Genomic DNA, 20,183 nt, shown 5'->3' with positions numbered 1-20,183 from the left:
TTATTTTACTTCCGCTGAGGTTAAAAGATCGGCTGAACATTTCAGTGTTTATGCCTGCGTTCCATTTGGACGTTGCTGGCGTACGTTAGGACGTTCGCCTTTGTTTAGATACACGGAAGCGATTCGTCCAATATACATAAGAGTATGGGATGCACCAGTTATTTGACCAGACCATTCATACTATTAAAAAGAGGCGTGGAACGCACGCCGGCGGCCATGTTGGATACCGGAAATGATGTGTGGTGACACTAATGGAGGAAATCTAGGCCTGATTGAGGGTCTGGCTATATATACTGGAGGGCTGCCTTGAAGTTGTACCCCAGATGATGTCTGCTTAAGACGAAACGCGTCGGGACTTCACTGCAGCCTGAGATTTTATTGAAAAAGCGCTTATGTTCTTTGTACACGTGAGTTTGATAATTTTTTATTAAATTACTTGAAACGAAAAACGGAGTTACACTATTGTGGTCCCTGCTTTCTTCCTTTATATCTATCCCACTACCTATGATGATTTATGTGGATGGAGACATACCGCAGAGGAAATAGCCACACTTGAAAGTCTTTCAGAAAAGGACAACACCCCAAAAAACAGCCTATGTATATCTACAAGCATATATGATCCTCCAAATATAATTTTGAGTAGGATCTATTAAATCTGGTAAGCCCCCATTTTATGCGGTGGAGGGTTCACGCGGTGATTGTGTGATTATTCCTTGGAGAAGGTGTAGGACTGTCTTCACTTCATCGTATCACACACAGATACTTTGGAAAATTCGGAGAACTCTTCACTTGTTTCCATGCTGTTTGTTCCATTTTTTCTTTGGACACATTTTTTCATATATTTGTCTGGACATTCTAGCTTTGCACATACAGCAATGAATGTTTAAATGTGTGTTTATTTCTTTGCATAGTCTAATACATGTATTGACTACATTGGTCACATTGTAATGTGGTAAAAACAAATAAGCGCTACACTGTTTTTCACAAAATTTACTCTATAACATAACACTAAAACCCCTTTCACACTGAGGCAGTTTTCAGGCATTTTACCACTAGAAATATCGCCAGAAAACGACCTCTTATTCTCTGCAATGGGTGCTTTCACACCCCGGCGGTGCGCTTGTGGGACGTTCGGAAAAGTCCTGCAGACAGCATCTTTGGTGCAGGTTAGGAGTGCTGTATACAGCGCCCCCAAAATGCCCCTGCCCATTGCAAAGAATGGGCAGCACTTCCTAAGTGCCTGAAAAGTGATTCGGTTGCACCGCAACACAGGAGCTTTAACCCCTTCTTTGGGGTTAAAAGCACCCCGCAAGCAGCAGAAAAGCAGAGCAAAAGCGCAGCTTAAACAGCGGTAGAGCGCTCCATTGTAGAGCAGGGTCAATCAAGCCGAACTCAGAATCTGCCCTTGCAATACAATGTAGGCTACAGTCTGTTGTTCTCGGCTCCCAGGAAACTGGGTTATATGCACTCAACTAGATACGTTGGGCTCCTATGCCCGTCCGGGATGTTGTTATATTCATCTCTGGTTATTTCTTGCATTGTAGTTATGCAATATGTTTTTGTTACCTATTTTGGTTTAATTGTTTAGATCAGTATCTCTGGTGAGCATGATCCTAGTCCTCTCTGACTTTAGTTTTGGCAGGAGGATAGGGGTCCTCGGCCACAGCAAGAGCCCTTATGGGGTGGCGGAGGACCCTCCCTCCTTCCTTGGCATTTTTTCTAACTAGGATTTTGAACAAATGTATAAGTTAGTTCCGGTCTATTAGAGGCTATTGACTTATCCGGGTGCATAAGTTTGTACTCCCTATAATCCTTACTTTGTATTGGCTCCTGGATCATTTTATATTGTTTTGTTTGACTGTCAACCCGCTTGGCAATTTCAGGATTATGACTGTTTGCACATTTGTATTACCTCTTGCTGTGTTTTAGTCATATCTACAATGACTCTGTTTCATTTTCTTGATGCAAAATAAAATATATTGAAACGAAACAGCGGTAGAGCACCACTAAAACGAACTGCTTTACTGAGAACGCGGCTGGGGCCCCAGTGTGAAAAGGGTTTAAAGGTGTCTGCTTCAATCTTAATTACACTGGCCACCCCTGAAAATCTTATGCAAATAAAGACTTTATGAACTTTGCTTCTTATGTTAGTGTAGATTTTACCTTATAGCTGAAGTTTACCTTGGTTATATATTGCCTTCCCTGGCTCTTCCTTCCCACCATCGAAATTCTAATGATTTTTTATTTTTTTTAAATAAAACCTTTTTTTAATTATAAATATATAATACTTAAGACTCGATGATGTCATCATTGAAACTCTGAGCTTCTCAATGCAATACTGGAAGATTATCGTTAATGGGAGGTAGTGGCATTGTACCATACATAGCTTCCTAAAAACATCCCAGCACCCACTATACTCAAAGAGTCCTTAGCTCTGATGCAAGTATTCGGTTGGCTCTTGAGAAGAGTTATGCAAATATCAAGAACCCTTGATGGGTGAACAACTGAATAAGCGGGTGTCCTTAGGCAGATTTATTTTCCATGCAGCAAGAATCAGCTGATTTCTTGTAGCTGGGACAACAGGTGTATGCGAAAAGTGGCGGCCACGCAGCCTGTACAAAGTTATGGCAGGCTGATAGCAGCCACCACTGTGCATGTTGCTGCATACAATAATTGGTTACCCATGAATAGGGATGGATGTCCAAGCCTGTACACAGTTGTTTGGGTTCACATATCTGTCCCTAACTGCAGGTAACTGCTTAGCTACGTATGAACAACAAAAGGTTAGGTCAGCCTGTCAATACTTTGTATAGGCTAAGTGGGCACCGCTATTCGCATACACCTATCATTTTAGGGGCAAGAACCTGTTGATTCTTCCCGCTTGAATCTGGTATTTGCAGGTAATCACCTGTGTAAAGGAGGCCTTAAAGGATATGTAAACCCAACATTTCATATTCTGAATATCTGTCTCCTGTAACATGTACTTGTATGAAAAATAGGATTTTTATAACCGCTTACCTGTAAAAATCCTTTTCTTGGAGTACATCATAGGACACAGAGGTCCCGCTCCTCTTTTTATGGGGTAGAAGTATATTGCTTGGCTACAAAAACTGATGTGCTTCTGGAAGGAGGAGGGGTTATATAGTCAACTTCCTTAAGGGTTTACCAGTGTCAACACCTGAAGGTGGCCTATAACCCATTAAGTAAATACTTAAGGCTCTGTGTCCTATGATGTACTACAAGAAAAGGATTTTACAGGTAAGCCGTTATAAAAATCCTATTTTTCTTTATCGTGCATCATAGGACACAGAGCCTGAAGTATTTACTTAATGGGACATCCCATAGCAATGCTACTTGAGGGGAGGAAGACACAACCCGTAGGGCACCCCCAGACCCGAGGACTTATACTGCTGCCCGCAGCACACTGTGCCCGATGCCGATATCCTCATTCCATCTTACATCCACTTGATAAAATTTGGTGAATGTATGCTCTGAAGACCAAATTGCAGCCTTACAGATTTGAGCCATGGAGGCCTGGTGACGCACTGCCCAAAATGCACCACCGCTCTGGTAGAGTGTGCCTTAACTTGAAAAAGGGGAATCTTAGCCCTTAAATTATAATTTTGAATTCTAACTTGCCAAATCCACTTAGTAACAGTGGATTTTGATGCTGCCTGTCCTTTCTTAGGGCCCTCTGGCAGAATAAATAAGACTGCAATCTTACGGATCTGAGCAGTTGCTTTTAAATAGATTTTATCTGCTCTCACCACATCAAGACAATGTAGTGACTTTTCTTCCCTGGAACATAGTTTTGGGAAAAACGATGGCAGGACAATGTTTTCATTCAGATGAAAGCTTGAAACCACTTTTGGCAAAAAGCTTGGACAAGGGCGTAACACCATTCTGTCCTCATGAATAGTCAAATATGACTCTTTACAAGAAAGAGCAGCCAATTCTGAAACCCTGCTTGCTGAAGATATAGCAACCAAAAATACCAGCTTCCTAGTCAGAAAGACTAAGGGAATATGCTGTATCGGTTCGAATGGCTTTTTATTTAACACTGACAAAACAAAATTCAAGTCCCAAGTGCTTAAAGGCGATTTAGCTGATGGATTAATCCGCATCACTTCTAGCATGAAACCCCAGACTAAAGAATACGTAGCAAGCAAGTAAATCAGATAAGGTTGAGACTCGGTCCTTAATAGTACTCAGCGCCAACTTCATCTCTATGCCCAATTGTAGAAAGGCAAGAATTCTGCCTATGATAAATCTCAGAGGGTGCCAACCCTTGGATTCACACCAGGAAACATAAGTCTTCCAAACTCTATAATATATGGTTCTGGAAGCTGGTTTCCTTGCATTGATTAAAGTTGAGATAACTGACCTGGAAAGCCCACGTTTCTTCAGAATGTGGGTTTCAATAGCCAGGCCATTTAGCGTTCGTAAAGTAGGATGGAATATCGGCCCCTGTGAGAGCAGGTCTGGCCTTAGTGGAAGGGACCACAGATCCTCCACTGCCATCTTTATGATCTCTGCGTACCTTCTGGGCCATGCTGGGGCTGGCAGAATTACCAGTTTTCTTTCCAGCTTGATCCTGCAAAGAAGTCGAGGCAGCAATTGAATAGGGGGAAATGCATAGATCAGTGAAAGCTGATCCCACAGTATCACCAACACATCTGTTCTGCATGCAAATGGATCCTTTGTTGTGGACACAAAGTTGACTAACTTTATTTTGCTCCGGATGCTAGAAGATCTACGTCCGGAGTCCCCCATCCTTGACAAACAGCCCGAAACATGTCAGGGTGAATAGACCATTCCACTGGGAATAATCTGCTGGTGGCACAAGTAGTGCGCTTGCCAATTCTCTATTCCCAGAAAGAAGACTGCTGATAGGCACAAATATTTCTTTCTGCTCAAGTTAGAATATGGTTCACCTTTCACTGCACTGAGAGATTCTTGGTGCCCCTTTTGGTGATTGATATAGGCCACAGCCATGGCATTGATGGATTGGATCCTGTCAGGACAATCCCTTAACCTGGAAGTCCAGGCATTTAGAGCCAGACGCACTGCCAGAATCTCTAGGATGTTGATGGGCAAGGCTCTTTCGGTTCTTGAACACTGTCCTTGGACAGTTGTCTTCTCTGTCATTACCACTTTCCAGATAAGTGGTCTGAAGGATTTACCCTTTAGGACATTCTTTAGTAACCACCAATCGAGGCTTTGGGATACTGGTGGTGATAGCCGCATTGGCAAGTCCAAAGCTTGGATCGTTTTGTTCCAAGCAAATAGAATATTGTTTTCCAAAAGTCTCGAATGGAACTGGGCATAGAGAACTGCTTCGAATGAAGCCACCATCCTTTCTAACAACCTCAAGCAAAGGCGAATGGAGGGATCTCCTTTTGACCTGACCATCCTCACCAACTCTTTTATGGAGTTTTTTTCTTTTTTGCCTGGGCAAGAAGACCCCTCTACTGGGCTGTATCTATGATCAGACCCAAATACTCCAGTTTTTTTAGCGATTTTAAGGAAGACTTTAGTAGGTTGAGAACGCAACCCAGACTTTTCCAGGTATTTGGGTGTAATGCGTACACCTTACTCTGAACACCGATTGGTCTATTAGCAATAGATCGTCTAGGTATGCCAAGACTGTTTAAGCCCTGTGCCCTTGACCTGGCTAGAGGTGGGGCTAGCACTTTGGTGAACACTCGGGGTGCTGTAGCTGTCCCGAAGAGCATGGCTATAAACAGAAATGCTGCTGTTCTACTTCGAACCGCAAAAACCTTTGGTGAGCGGGAAATATATGGACAGATATACATCCCTGATGCCGATAGGCGCCAGAAGTTTTCCTCCTTGTAGGATAGAAACTACTGACCTGATCGACTCCAGAAAGGAGAGGATCTTCAGGAACTGATTTAGATTTTTAGATCTAGAAAAAATGAAAAAAATCAAGGTAAGTGTCTTTTTCTCTTTTGTGCAGTGACACCTCAGTGCAGGGTGGCCTGCCAGACTATGCTTTATTAAATTAACAGTTGTGGTACTCACATAAACAACAGTGGAAACTGCTAATCTCCACAGGCTGCGAGCTTGCGCGATGACTTCACTTCTGGTGCCTGTCTGTCCCAATGCATAGTGTCACGCCCACGTGAAGTCATCAGGGGATTCACCCCCTGGGTGTGACGCTATGCATTGGGACAGACAGGCACCGGAAGTGACGTCAGCGTGCGAGCCTGCTACTCGTTGAGATTAGCGTTTTACACTGTTTATGCGAGTACCACAGCTGTACAATACTACACCCTCCAGAACCCCCTTATTTCTTCTATATATCATACGGATAAGCCCGGGAGGGATACCCAGGATATGCATTGGCTCCAAAGAAGTTCCGTTAATATATACACATAGTGGGAATCATCCATCAGGAGAAAGAAGCCTCCTAGAGGATTTTTGTTGATGTCATTCACGAGAAGTTCACAGTGTGATCGATTACACCATCCAAGATATTCATTGTTGTCTTCTTATGCTGTTACCTTACAGCTGTAAGATGAGAGACCACCCTGCACTGAGGTGTCACTGCACAAGAGAGGAAAAGATACTTACCTTGATTTTTTCAATTTTCACAGAATGTTAGAGGGAACCCAGCACTCCATTCACTTCCTCCCTATTGCCAATCTAGTCTTTTAAGACATTTATTTTATTTGCATCCAAGTGCACTTTGTTTGGATTTTTTCATGAGATTAATCTTTTGTCCATCAAGTCATACAGGACTTGATTATATGATCACAGCAATTTCTTGATATTTGCTTATACGGTTTGGATTTCTTCACATATTTATTGCTAATATTGATGTTTACAATTACACCTTTACTTATTTGATCACCTTTGTACTTATTACTAACAGCGCAGCACCATTTATTTTGTTTACTCCTTTTTTGGCTATGGACTGACCATTTCGGTGATTGCAGCAGTTAGCCCTAATTACCTCTTCTTCTGGTTGCGTGGTTATATATTTTTAACCCTGTATAATGCATCGCATAACTATTCACAAAGAGAAGACCAAATCGAGGTTTACAAAATAAGAGGTGGTTTACTGTAAATAAGCATTTCTGGAAAACTAACCTTAAATGCTCTTGGAGTTACATAGCTGTATTTCCCTGACCACATTTGTTTGATGAGCTCTGCATAGGATTTGGCTATTTCTCCTCTCATTCCTAAAGGGTTATCCAGGTTCAGTTCATCTTGATACTTATCATTAAGAAAGTATTCAGTTAGTGGCGGTGTATTGCTCAAACACTGAAAAAAAAATGATACAATGACAAAATCACAATTAAAAAATGTTGAAAACCTCACTGTTCATGAAAATGGCTTACAATTCCTATAAACTTATTATGAGAAATTCAAACCTTCATTGTATTGAAACAATGTGAAACTGGTATAGCAACAGAACATAACTGCATGCACATGTATATATAAGAACCTCACACATGTAGAGACCCCGTGATTTTACCTGAATGGCAGAATTCATAAAACAAGTGTTTCCCAGGTTACTTAAGCCACATAGTCCTGGTTGCTCATTATGTCTTCCTGGCTCTGAGTAATCATAGTTTTTGTAAGCAGCATATGAAGGCAGACAATAGTTAGAATTTTTCACACTGGAAGAAAAAACAGAACATAGTGGAAACAAAAACAGTTATTCCTGTAAAGCCTTAAAAAACACATATATACAAGCCAGGTGACCCTACAAGGGAATACACTGAGGGACTGATCTATAATATAACATTTATGCCCTACAGCCCAGAGAAAAACAAGGCTTAGAAAGGAGCTCCAGGCTCCCCCAAACAAATTAAAAGTCAGCACCTACAAATACTGTAGCTTCTGACTTTTAATGTAAGGACAATTACCTGTTCATGGATCCAATGCTGTGCTCACTCGAGCCGATTCTTCAATAGGCTTCGGGTGGTGGTGCCAGCATCTCGAGTAAGGAAAATAGGAAGTGAAGCCTTGAGGCTTCACAGCTGGTTTCATACTGCGCCTGTGTGAGCCACGCAGCACCTTGTGATTGGTCCCATAGTCTTCTGGGACCTGTGATGTGACCCAAAAGACTGCAGTAAAAGAAGAGGGCTGAACTTTCATCTCAGATTGCCACAGTGATCTGAGCCAGAAGTGGGTGCGGGTACCTTTTGAAACCGTGTACCCACTACCCCCCCCCCCCCAAAAAAAGTGCCAAATGTGGCAGTGCAGGGGGGGGGGGGGAGTATGCAAAGAAGTGGAACTCCCCCTTTTGTTTGAAGTTACGCTTTAAGTAAACATGTATAATTTCTTTTTCAGCAGTTCAGAACGGCATGATAGCTAAAAGTTGATTTCTGATTAGTTGCCCCTGCAGCAAGGAGCAGGATATTTTTTGTCGTCATTCCAAAAACAGGTTATGCATGAAAAAAAAAATGTAATCAGGTACTCAGGTCCAGGTTAACAATAAAATCAAGGTCAAGAGAAAAAAATACATAAACATAAATGCATAAACATATATTGAAAATATTAACATTCATAAAGTGCTGTTTTATCAACCTTAAATTGCAGCAATGCTCAGAAAAGAAACAAATATATAGTAGCAATAATTCAGGGTGATTTGTCAATAAAGCATCAGGAAAAAGCTGTTCCTCAGCCTGGTGGTTATAGCTTGGATGCTCCAAAACCTTCAACCTGAAGGGAAAGGGACAAACTGTTTATAAGCATTATGAGAAGAGTTGTTCATAATATTGAGGGCCATATTTCTATACCAGCTGTTTGTAAATAATATTAATGGTGGGCATGTTGCTGTCAATCCCCTAGCCAGTCTATACCACCTGCTGCAGTGCTATTTAACTGCAGCAGAGCAATTACTGTACTAAACAGTAATGCACAAAGTGGGGACGCTCTTTACTGTACACCTATAAAATGGAATGCAATGAGGACAAAGGACAGCACACGTCAGTCTTCTCAACAACTCCTTCACTCTGCTGGCTATATTGATGCCCCAGGTGGGGTTATCAGAGATATGCACTCCCAATTATTTAAAGCAAGGGACCATCTCAACAGCACAACGAATGGTGCATTTTCCTCCAGGTCCACCTTTAATGCTGCCTCTAAGGATTTCACAGGTAATACATTCAAAATGGTGGTTGTTGCTTTATTGACTTATTGTGCATCACTATTATTTGTCACAAAAACAAAAATCACCAATACAAGCAGTGATGACAAAGAAACTTGAAGCGCCCCTCTAAACTTAGGCTTGGATATCTCCCTGCTGGTGCTCAGAAGATAGGAGAAGGCATTTGGTTCACTAATCCAGAAGTGTCAAATTGTTTTGAATGAGACGTCGCTCAAACCAACCTGGTGCCAACAAGATCTCTGGCCTCATCCAGGTGACCTCTGTGACTAAGCCCCAGTGGACAGGGTGAAACGTGTCAGCACCATGGCTGGAGCGGCGCTGGCTGAGGCCACACATCTCGTTAGCACCAGGTTGGTTTGAGCAGTGTCTCATGCAAAACACCAATATAAGCAATTGTAGAAGCAAAGAATGTGTGATGTCTGAGCTTCTAGTTGTGCAGGATTAAGCTGGCCGTACACTATATAAAACTTTCACTCAGGCAGTGGACCTGTCAGACAGCTTTCCACCTGACATATCCTCGATAGAAAAATCGAAGGAGCTGAACTCTGGAAACACATTATATATTTATATATTTGAATGCTATTTGCCAAAAATTCCTTTAAAAAAATGAATGCAACACAGAGATACAGAGAGAGATAGCTATATCTATATCTCTCTCTATATAAAAAAAAAAAAATAAAAAAAAAACTAATTTATGGCTTATTCACAAGGCATCCAGAGAGTGGTAAAAGCAGGCAGCTGTGGCTTTACTGCCCCCAATCACGCACCTAAATGTAGAAATGCAGTTGCTCAAGGCTGTACCCATACCACAATGCTTTGCAACCATCATGTAACCAAATACAATGTACACGGTTGTGATGTGGTGTTAAATGCCCATTGAAAAGCAATCTACAGCAGATCACTTTTCAGAGGAGTGGCAGTATAGCTGCGCGTATGAACAAGCCCTTACCATTAGGTCAAAATGCTAAATTCTTTCATGGCAGTTTTTCTTGAAGCTAAGCTAAGTTTGCTCACACTTCATCTAACCATAAAAGCTGAAAAGTAACGCAGCTTTGTGCCCAATTACTGCTTTTTCTTCAATTTTCAGTCAGAGTGGGAGAAGAGAAGAACAAGACCCAACAAGACCCATCAGGGCCAGTTCCCACCAGCCACTGCACTGCAGAGCTGTGCCTGGTGTGTGGTGCTGAAGCGTTAAGCTCAGTGAATCATACTGTTTCCTTTTTCTTTCTTTTTTTAAACAAAGCTTATTGATTTATTTATATGTCACACAGACATCTCAAAGCCTAATTGTCAGCTGCACAGTGCAAGGCCGTGGATTACCTCACACTCAGCTGTGCACACCACCACAATGCAGTAGTGCGAACTAAGTACATAGGAGACAAGGCAATTTACTTTGTCCATGTGGTGGGACTGCTCTGAAATACCCACCCAACGTAGACCCACCGCATCTGGTGTGAACCAGCTCAACTAGACAGATTTGCTGTCTAAGTCAGACAGGGTTGTGCTATGTGGCAGAGCTGTGCAAATCTCAGACTTGGGTGGACATAACTACAAATCCTCTAGCAGGTAAAACAACCCCCCTTGCATATATTTCAATTGTATACTGTATTTAGCCATTTGCCTGGAGTTGTTTTAATGTTGGTCCCTCCACATAGATCCTGGGCTGGACACTGCTCACAAACACCTACAGTATCTCACAAAAGTGAGTACACCCTTCAAATTTCTGTAAATATTGTAGTAGATCTTTTCATGTGACAACACTGAAGAAATGCAAAAGTAAAATAGTGAGTGTACATTTGCGGTCCCTTCAAAATAACTCAACACACCATTAAATGTCTCAACTGCCGACAACAAAAGTGAGTACATCCCTAAGTGAAAATTTCCAAACTGGGCCCAATTAGCCATTTTCCCTCCCTGGTGTCATGTGACTCATTAGTGTTACAAGGTCTCAGGTGTGAATGGGGAGCAGGTGTGTTAAATTTGGTGTTATCGCTCTCACTCTCTCATACTGGTCACGGGAAGTTCAACATTGCACCTCATGACAAAGAACTCTAGGAGGATCTGAATTTTATTTTTTTTGCTCTACATAAAGATGGCCTAGGCTATAAGAAGATTGCCAAGACCCTGAAACTGAGCTGCAGCATGGTGGCCAAGACCATACAGCAGTTTAACAGAACACGTTCCACTCAGAGCAGGCCTCGCCATGGTTGACCAAAGAAGTTGAGTACATGTGCTTAGTGCCAGTTCCAGAGGTTGTCTTTGGGAAATAGACATATGAGTGATGCCAGCATTGCTTCAGAGGTTGAAGGGGTGGGGGGGGGTGGGGGGTCAGCCTCTCAGTGCTCAGACCATATGCTGCACACTGCTTCAAATTGGTCTACATGGCTGTCGTCCCAGAAGGAAGACTCTTCTAAATATGATGCACAAAAAAGCCTGCAAACAGTTTGCTGAAGAACTGCAGACTAAGAACATGGATTACAGGAACCATGTCCTGTGGTCTAACAAGACCAAGATAAACTTATCTGGTTCAGTTGATGTCAAGCGTGTGTGGTGGCAACCAGGTGAGGAGCACAAAGACAAGTGTGTCTTGCCTACTGTCAAGCATGGTGGTGGGAGTGTCATGGTCTGGGGCTGCATGAGTGCTGCCGGTGCTGGGGACCTACAGTTAATTGAGGGAACCATGAATGCCAATATGTACTGTGACATACTGAAACAGAGCATGATTCCCCTCCCTTTGGAGACTGGACCACAGGGCAGTATTCCAACATGATAACAACCCCAAACATACCTCCAAGACGACCATTGCCTGCTAAAGAATCTGAGAGTAAAGGTGATTGACTGGCCAAGCATGTCTCCAGACGTAAACTTTTTTGTGCATCTGTGGGGCATCCTCAAACGGAGGGTGGAGGAGCGCAAGGTCTCTAACATCCACCAGCTCCGTGATGTCATCATGGAGGAGTGGAAGATGAATTCAGTGGCAACCTGTGAAGCTCTGGTGAACTCCATACCCAAGAGGGTTTAGGCAGTGCTGGAAAATAATGGTGGCCACACAAAATATTGACACTTTTGGGCTCAATTTGGACATTTTCACTTAGGGATGTACTCACTTTTGTTGTCGGCAGTTGAGACATTAATGGTGTGTTGAGTTATTTTGAAGGGACCGCAAATGTACACTCACTACTTTACTTTTGCATTTCTTCAGTGTTGTCACATGAAAAGATCTACTACAATATTTACAGAAATTTGAAGGGTGTACTCACTTTTGTTGCCAGCAGTTTAGACATTAATGGCTGTGTGTTGAGTTATTTTGAGGAGACAGACAATTTTAAACTGTTATACAAGCTGTACACTCACTACTACATTGTAGCAAAGTGTTATTTCTTCAGTGTTGTCACATGAAAAGATATAATAATATGTTTACAAAAATGTGAGGGGTGTACTCACTTTTGTGAGATACTGTACATCCAGAAGTGCCTTTAGTAACGTCATAGGTCTAAGCTGAGGGTTACCTCCTAGTACCTATATCTGAAGAATAGATTCTACATTCTGTGAAAAGAGTTCAAACATGCTGACTGAATGAATGTTTTGCAGAAAAAAACAAAAATCTATAGGGCTCGAGCCTCCCATCCCTCCCTGTTCTTTCACACACATGTCTGACATGCCAAAGTAATAAGATATGCTCATAGCCTCAGGTGCAAGATCAAAGTGCATACAATATTGGATGCTTTAGATGTGATATTATACAAACATAATATTTCCCGGATTTTTTTCCTTTTTTGTTTTTTTAATCTACTACGGCTAACCTCTTAAAAAGTTCCTTTCCATGCATCAAGCAGAGAATTCACCTACATATGTGTCAAACACGTTTACTTAAACATAAAAACAAAGCCCATCGAGTCCGCCCATTTATTTATTTTTCCCCGTTAACTTTATCATCTGAGTATAGATCTAGGTTTGTCCCAAGCATGTTTGAAGCCATATACTGTTGACTGTCTCACTACCTCTGCTGGTAATTTATTTCAAGCATCAACTACCCTTTCAGTAAAAAATTACTTTTCAAAGATTAGTTTTGAATTTTCCTCCAATTAGTTCAAGGTCATGTCCCCGTGTTCTTGATTTTGGTTTCATATAGTATACGTTTTGTTAATGAAGTATGGGAATGGATACCATTTAATAATGAGAAATTAGGAAAACTCAAATTTGCCCAGTAACCTAGGCTGAACACTCAGAGTCATTGTCTGTTTTTTTATTTTATTTTTTTATATTTTAAAATTTGCAAAAATATCAAGATAGACTGTTGGAAGGCAACATGCTTTACCTAATAATACAAGAGGTGTTTTAAAAATAGCTTTTTGGTATTACAAATCTAGTTTTCTTTTTACGAAGAATGAAGAGGAGGGTGTTTTTAGGGACTTTAAGGAAGCCAAGACCTGGTAAGGTCCCGTATTTCCATCCCTATGGGACTTTACATGAAATCATGAGCTGGTAAGGTCATGTATTTCCATCCCTTTGGAGTCAGAAGAGAGGGGGGACAAGGAAGGTGGGACTTTATATGAAGCACATGATAGCAAAACACAATACCAGTTGAACAGAGGAATTTTATTCACATAGCAGTATAATAATAGTATTATACTGCTATGTGAATAAAATTCCTCTGTTCAACTGGTATTGTGTTTTGCTATCATGTGCTTCATATAAAGTCCCACCTTCCTTGTCCCCCCTCTCTTCTGACTAGTTTTCTTTTTACCTTAAAAGCAGAATTTCACCCCCCAAAAATTGAACTTCTGCTTTAAGTACTTGTGACCCGCTGACATGCCACATTTGGCATGTCTTTTTTTTTTTTAAGGGGGGGGGGGGAGCGCAGATACCTAGTTTTCACAGGTACCCAGCTCCCACTTTCTCTCCTGGTGCTGCGGCGCAGAGCGGAAAATCACCTCTTCCCCCTCCCTCCCTGAAACCTTCTGGGACACATCACAGGTCCCAGAAGATTGCCCAGCCATTCACAATGCGCATTGCACGCCTGGATGTGAAGCCACAGCCGGGCGCCCACACTTGCAATGTTGGCGCAATAGAGAGGAGGGGGTGAGAAGCGAGACTTTGGGTGACCACATAGCTGGACCGTGGGACAGACGAGTGTCTATTAAAGAGGAAGTAAACCCTGATGGGTTTACTTCCTCTTTGATTCCCTGCAAAGGTAAAGCATAATGGACTACCTATGCATCGCATAGTAGTCCATTATGGGTCACTTACCTGACACAGGAGCCAGCGAAGTCACCGCTGTACCCTGTAGTCCGGAGCCTCCATCTTCTTGGTGGGTCTTACTGCTTCGGCGCTGTCATTCATCAGAGCCGCGATGACGTCACTCCCGCACATGCGCATGGGAGCCGCCACTCGCGGCATATCGCCGTTAACTGCGGCATGCCTGCGTGCCGCTGCCTACAGTGCATGCGCCGCAGACAGTGGTGCCAGTTTTTCGGCAAACATCTCCTAAACCGTGTAGGTTTAGGAGATATTTCTTGGACCTACAGGTAAGCCTTAATCTAGGCTTACCTGTAGGTCAAAGTGGTTTGTAAGGGTTTACAACCACTTTAAAAATCAGCAGCTACACTTTTTGTAGCTGCTGACCTTTAAATGGGTGGAACTCAGTTTTAATGCAGAGAATGCATTAACCACTTTCAGACCGGACCATTTTGCTGGTCAATGACCAGAGGTCTTTTTACAATTTGGCACTGCGCTGCTTTAACTGGTAATTGCGCGGTCATGCAATGTTGTACCCAAACAAAATTTGCGTCCTTTTTTTCCCACAAATAGAGCTTTCTTTTAAAGGTATTTGACTGACTCTGCGATTTTTATTTTTTGCGATATAAACGTAAAAAGACCGCAAATTTTGAAAAAAAATTATATTTTCTATTTTTTGTTATTAGAAAAATCCAATAAACTCAATTTCAGTCATACATTTAGGCCAAAATGTATTCAGCCAAATGTCTTTGCTAAAAAAAAAAGTCAATAACTGTATATTTATTGGTTTGCGCAAAAGTTGTCACATCTACAAACTAAGGTACGTTTTCTGGAATTTACGCAGCTTTTAGTTTATGACTGCCTATCTCATTTCTTGAGGTGCTAAAATGGCAGGGCAGTACAAAACCCCCCCAAATGACCCCATTTTGGAAAGTAGACACCCTAAGGAAATTGATAAGAGGCATGTTGAGCCCATTGAATATTTTATTTTTTTGCCTCAAGCGACTGAATAATGACAAAAAAAATATTTTTTTTTTTTTTTTTTACACAAAGTTGTCACTAAATGATATATTGCTCACACATGCCATGGTTATATGTGGAATTGTACCCCAAAATACATTCTGCTGCTTCTCCTGAGTACGGGGATACCACATGTGGTCGACTTTTTGGAAGCCTAGCCGCGTACGGGGCCCCCGAAAGCCAAGCACCGCCTTCAGGATTTCTAAGGGCATACATTTGTAATTTCACTCCTCACTACCTATCACAGTTTTGAAGGCCATAAAATGCCAAGATGGCACAAAACACCCACAAATGACCCCATTTTAGAAAGTAGACACCCCAAGCTATTTGCTGAGAGGCATGTTGAGTCCATGGAATATTTTATATTTGGCACAAGTTGCGGGAAAATTACAAACTTTTATTTATTTTTTTTTCACAAAGTTGTCACTAAATGATATATCGCTCACACATGCTATGGGCATGTGAAATGACACCCCAAAATAAGTTCTGCTGCTTCTCCTGAGTACGGGGATTCCACATATGTGGGACTTTTTGGGAGCCCAGCCGCGTACCGGGCCCCGAAAACCAAGAACCGCCTTCAGGCTTTCTAAGGGCGTACATTTTTGACTTCACTCCTCACTACCTATTACAGTTTTGAAGGCCATAAAATGCCAAGATGGCACAAAACCCCCACAAATGACCCCATTTTAGAAAGTAGATACCCCAAGCTATTTGCTGAGAGGCATGTTGAGTCCATGGAATATTTTATATTTTGCCACAAGTTGCGGGAATATTACAAACTTTTTTTTATTTTTTTTTCACAAAGTTGTCACTAAATGATATATTGCTCACACATGCCATGGGCATATGTGAAATGATACACCAAAATAAATTCTGCTGCTTCTCCTGAGTACGGGGATACCACATGTGTGGGATTTTTTGGGAGCCTAGCCGCGTACGGGGCCCCGAAAACCAAGCACTGCCTTCAGGATTTCTAAGGGTGTAAATTTTTGATTTTACTCCTCACTACCTATCGCAGTTTTGAAGGCCATAAAATGCCAAGATGGCACAAACCCCCCCCCCCCCAAATTACCCCATTTTGGAAAGTAGACACCCCTAAATTTAGGGGTACACTAGTGAGACTCACAGGTAAAAAAGCACCTAGGCTGTCAGCGACTGTATCAAAACGCTACAAAAAAAACTGTTAGCGATCGCAGGGATCAGGCCTGACTCTGCGAACGCTGCAGTTATGTGTGTTGTGTTTTGTAAGTGACAGTGATCGATCGATACTGCACTTGGGTGGGCTGGTCTGGGCTTGGCGGAGGGGCTAAACGCAGGTGCTAGCAGGTATCTGGGCTGATCCCGCTAACAATGCGTTTTGGGAAACCTAAACTGCTGGCGACGCTTATATAGATCTGATCAGATACGATATTACTAAGGGAGGTGTATGCTTTGCGCGTGGGTGTTAGCGGTACTGGCACTAACCTGACGCTGCCTGGGGCGACGCAGACCTTATCTGACCCTCAAACTTATATCACCCGCCGGGTGATCAGGGGGTTAAACCTTTATTAGGTAATAAATGGCGGGTGCCCTGAAACTATAAAAAAATAACTAACCAACCAGCGTCACCTGTAACAGTTATATGGTTATCACTGGTGAAAGGGTTAACTAGGGGGCAATCAGGGGGCTTTATGCGGTAGTATATTGGGGTCCCTGGCGCTATAAAAAGCTGCGGCGAACCTAAATACCTACCTGCCTAACTAGCGTCACCTGTGACACTAATACAGCGATCAGAAAAACGATCGCTTATTAGGCTGGGTTCACACTGGAGGGTGTGAACACCCATGCGATCCGATTCTGCTGCGGACCAAAAAAAGGGTCCCGTGCGAGTTTGCGGCGGGTGCGACGCGAATTCAGCCATACTATCTGTATGGCTGAACTTGAATCGCACAGAGATCGGATGTGATTTGCACTGCAGTGCGGTGCGATTCACATCCGTTCTCATAAACCGCTGCAATGTGAACCCAGCCTTAGTGACACTGGCGACGGGGGGTGATCACGTGGTTAAACCTTTATTGGGGGGATTAGGGGGGTACCTTAGAACTAAAGGGGGCTAACCCTAACAGTTATTACAGTCACAAATGACACCAATGCAAAAAAAATAAAAAATGCAATTGGTGTCACTGTGACTGGGGGGGCAGGGGTGATTAGGGGGGTGATCGGGGGGTGTGAGAGTGTGCCTGGCATGTTCTACTGTGTAGTGTAGTGTTGGTGCAACTCACCGATCCTCTCTCCTCGGTGCCGGAACGAAAAATACCGACACGGAGGAGAGATTACATCACTTCCTCTGCCTGTGTTTACATTACAGGAGAGGAAGTGATGTCATGCTTCACTTCCATTCGTCAGGAGCGATCGCGAGGGGGTGGCCATGAATGAATGGCCGCCCCCTCATCCCGGATCGCTCCTGAACGGATACCGACCGCCGCTGGCACCGGGGGGGGGGGGGGGCCCGATCGGGCCCCCCACCCGCGGGAAGGCAGGGACGTACATGTACACCCATATGCCTGCCCGTGCCATTCTGTCGACGTACATCGTCGTGCAGCGGTCGGCAAGTGGTTAAGATTAAAAAAGAAAAAAAAAAACCCTCAACCATTACAACCACTTTAAATGCCCTTGTTTAAAGATTTATGCTGCTACTACTAATAACAATTATCTATTTTTAGGCCCTTTTATCCTCAGACTTATAATCTTAATAATAATGATTATTTGTATTGAGGTGGAAAAAATAACTATTAGTAAAAAAAAATCAATTCAGAAAAAATCTACTCACTAAGCCCTCTGGGAATATTGTCTCTTAAATTTACAGTATCTTATAAAAGTGAGTACACCCCTCACATTTTCACTTAGGGGTGTACTCACTTTTGTTGCCAGCGGTTTAGACATTAATGGCTGTGTGTTGAGTTATTTTGAGGGGATAGCAAATTTGCACTGTTATACAAGCTGTATAATCACTACTTTACATTGTAGCAAAGTGTAATTTCTTCAGTGTTGTCACATGGAAAGATATAATAAAATATTTACAAAAATGTTAGGGGTGTACTCACTTGATATACTGTATGTAGAACTCACTTCAGGAGGTGATGGTAAAAGACTGGCTGAAAACTAGCGTTCAGACAGCATTCCCAGGAGTGGTGGGAGAACTTCCAAACAAACAGATCTCCTCCACAAGGGGATTTTTGAATAGCCCTAGGCAGTGTTCCACTTTAAAGTGGAACTTCATCCAAAAGGGGAAGTTGGGCTTTTCCTCCTCCTCCCACACTCCTCCCCAATATTTGGGAATTTTTATTTTTTTTTGGAGGGGGAGTGGTACCTGATTTTGACAGGTACCCGCTCCAACTTCCAGTCAGATTGTTGCGGCAATCTGAACAGAAGTTCAGCCCCCCTCTTTTCCCCCCACAGGATCTTGGGACATCCTACAGGTCCCAGGAGACTTACTGCGGGACCAATTACAGGAGTGCATGGCTTGCGCAGCTGGCTGTGAAGCCCGCAGTGCCTGCCGATGTCTGCACCCAAAGACCGGCAAAGAGCCAGGTCGGCGGAGGACATCGCTGGATCCAGGGACAGGTGAGTATATTTGAAAAGCAGCTACAGTATTTGTTTACAGGGTGAGAAATCTCTTTAAGCCAATCAGTCATTATGTTTTAGACTGACAATATGATGCATGATATTTCTAAGACCTGCTGCACATTAGCAGCTATAAAACAATTTAATATCACTTTTCTACAAAACTAAGGCTAGCAGTACACAGTTTTTTTTTCGCTCAGCCTGCAGGCTTAAAGTGGTTGTATACCCTTTTTTGTAACTTTTACCTACAGGAAAGCCTATAATAAGGCTTACCTGTAGGTAAAAAAAATATCTCCTAAACCTGTACGGTTTAGGAGATATTCCCCTCGGTATGCGCCGCTGACTGCAGCGGCGCATGCGCACAAGGGGATTCTCGGCCTGAAAATCCGGCAGTGGCCGGCGGCCGGAAAGAAATCTCCCGCGCGCATGCGCGGGAGTGACGATATCGCGGCTCCGGCCACTCACAGCGCCGGAGCCGCGATACCCGGAAGAAACGCAGAGGGAGCATGTCAGCTCCCTCGGCGTGGATCGTGCCAGATGTTGGGGCCTCGTTCTAAGGTAAGTATTTCATAATGAGCTAGTATGCAGTGCATACTAGCTCATTATGCCTTTTGCTTTGCAGGTGTTAAAAAAAAAAAAAAAATAGCGGGTTTACTACCGCTTTAATGGAAAAAATCTTACAGATTACTCCATCCAAGCTAAACAGTGTGGATGGAAAAATCTTTCCTGCCAGTTAATGTATTCTGACAGCTGGCGCCAGTGGCAATTTCTAGGATTGAAGATATTGTACTTTTACATTCCTCGCTAATAAATATATATATATTACTGTCACTGGATAGGGGCAAGAATGGTGGACATTGAGATTTTATCACAATATTATTCCATTTTTGTGTTTTTGATATAATAAATTTAGACTTTTTGTACTTGCACATTGGGCTATGTATTTCCTTTCCCCTTTTCCCTATCCCCTTTATGTCATTGGAGTCGGATGAGCCCAAACAGGGTTTTTATTATGAGTTTTTGGCTGTCAAAACAGCCATTTGATGCAGATGCAGCTGTTGTTGGGCTGACAATTTTCTGTTTTGACTTTTACCATCAAGGGATGTTGTGTGGGAAGGTGCCTACAATGCCACCGACTAGAGGAAATTCAATCAGTGCATTGTCAGCTTAAAAGTTGAAT

The 20,183-nt window shown here is 42.7% G+C and overlaps 1 protein-coding gene across 5 annotated transcripts in view; it reads right to left on the bottom strand.

Moving 5' to 3' along the window:
• The window catches only part of USP15 (ubiquitin specific peptidase 15), a 155,122-nt gene that overhangs the window by 78,177 nt on the left and 56,762 nt on the right, over positions 1 to 20,183 (bottom strand). For all 5 annotated transcript variants that reach the window (XM_077473552.1, XM_077473548.1, XM_077473550.1 and 2 more), the window contains 2 exons: positions 7,502 to 7,646; positions 7,114 to 7,287 (listed from right to left, as the gene is read on the bottom strand). In XM_077473552.1, the coding sequence (XP_077329678.1) occupies positions 7,114 to 7,287; positions 7,502 to 7,646 (319 nt within the window). The remainder of the gene's footprint in view (positions 1 to 7,113; positions 7,288 to 7,501; positions 7,647 to 20,183) is intronic.

The sequence above is a fragment of the Lithobates pipiens genome, unplaced genomic scaffold (assembly GCF_037356315.1).
Source record: "Lithobates pipiens isolate NorthernLeopardFrog02 unplaced genomic scaffold, aLitPip1_a1.2 Scaffold_8, whole genome shotgun sequence".
Taxonomy (NCBI): Eukaryota; Metazoa; Chordata; class Amphibia; order Anura; family Ranidae; genus Lithobates; species Lithobates pipiens.
This window is presented reverse-complemented; position numbering and strand designations above follow the sequence as displayed.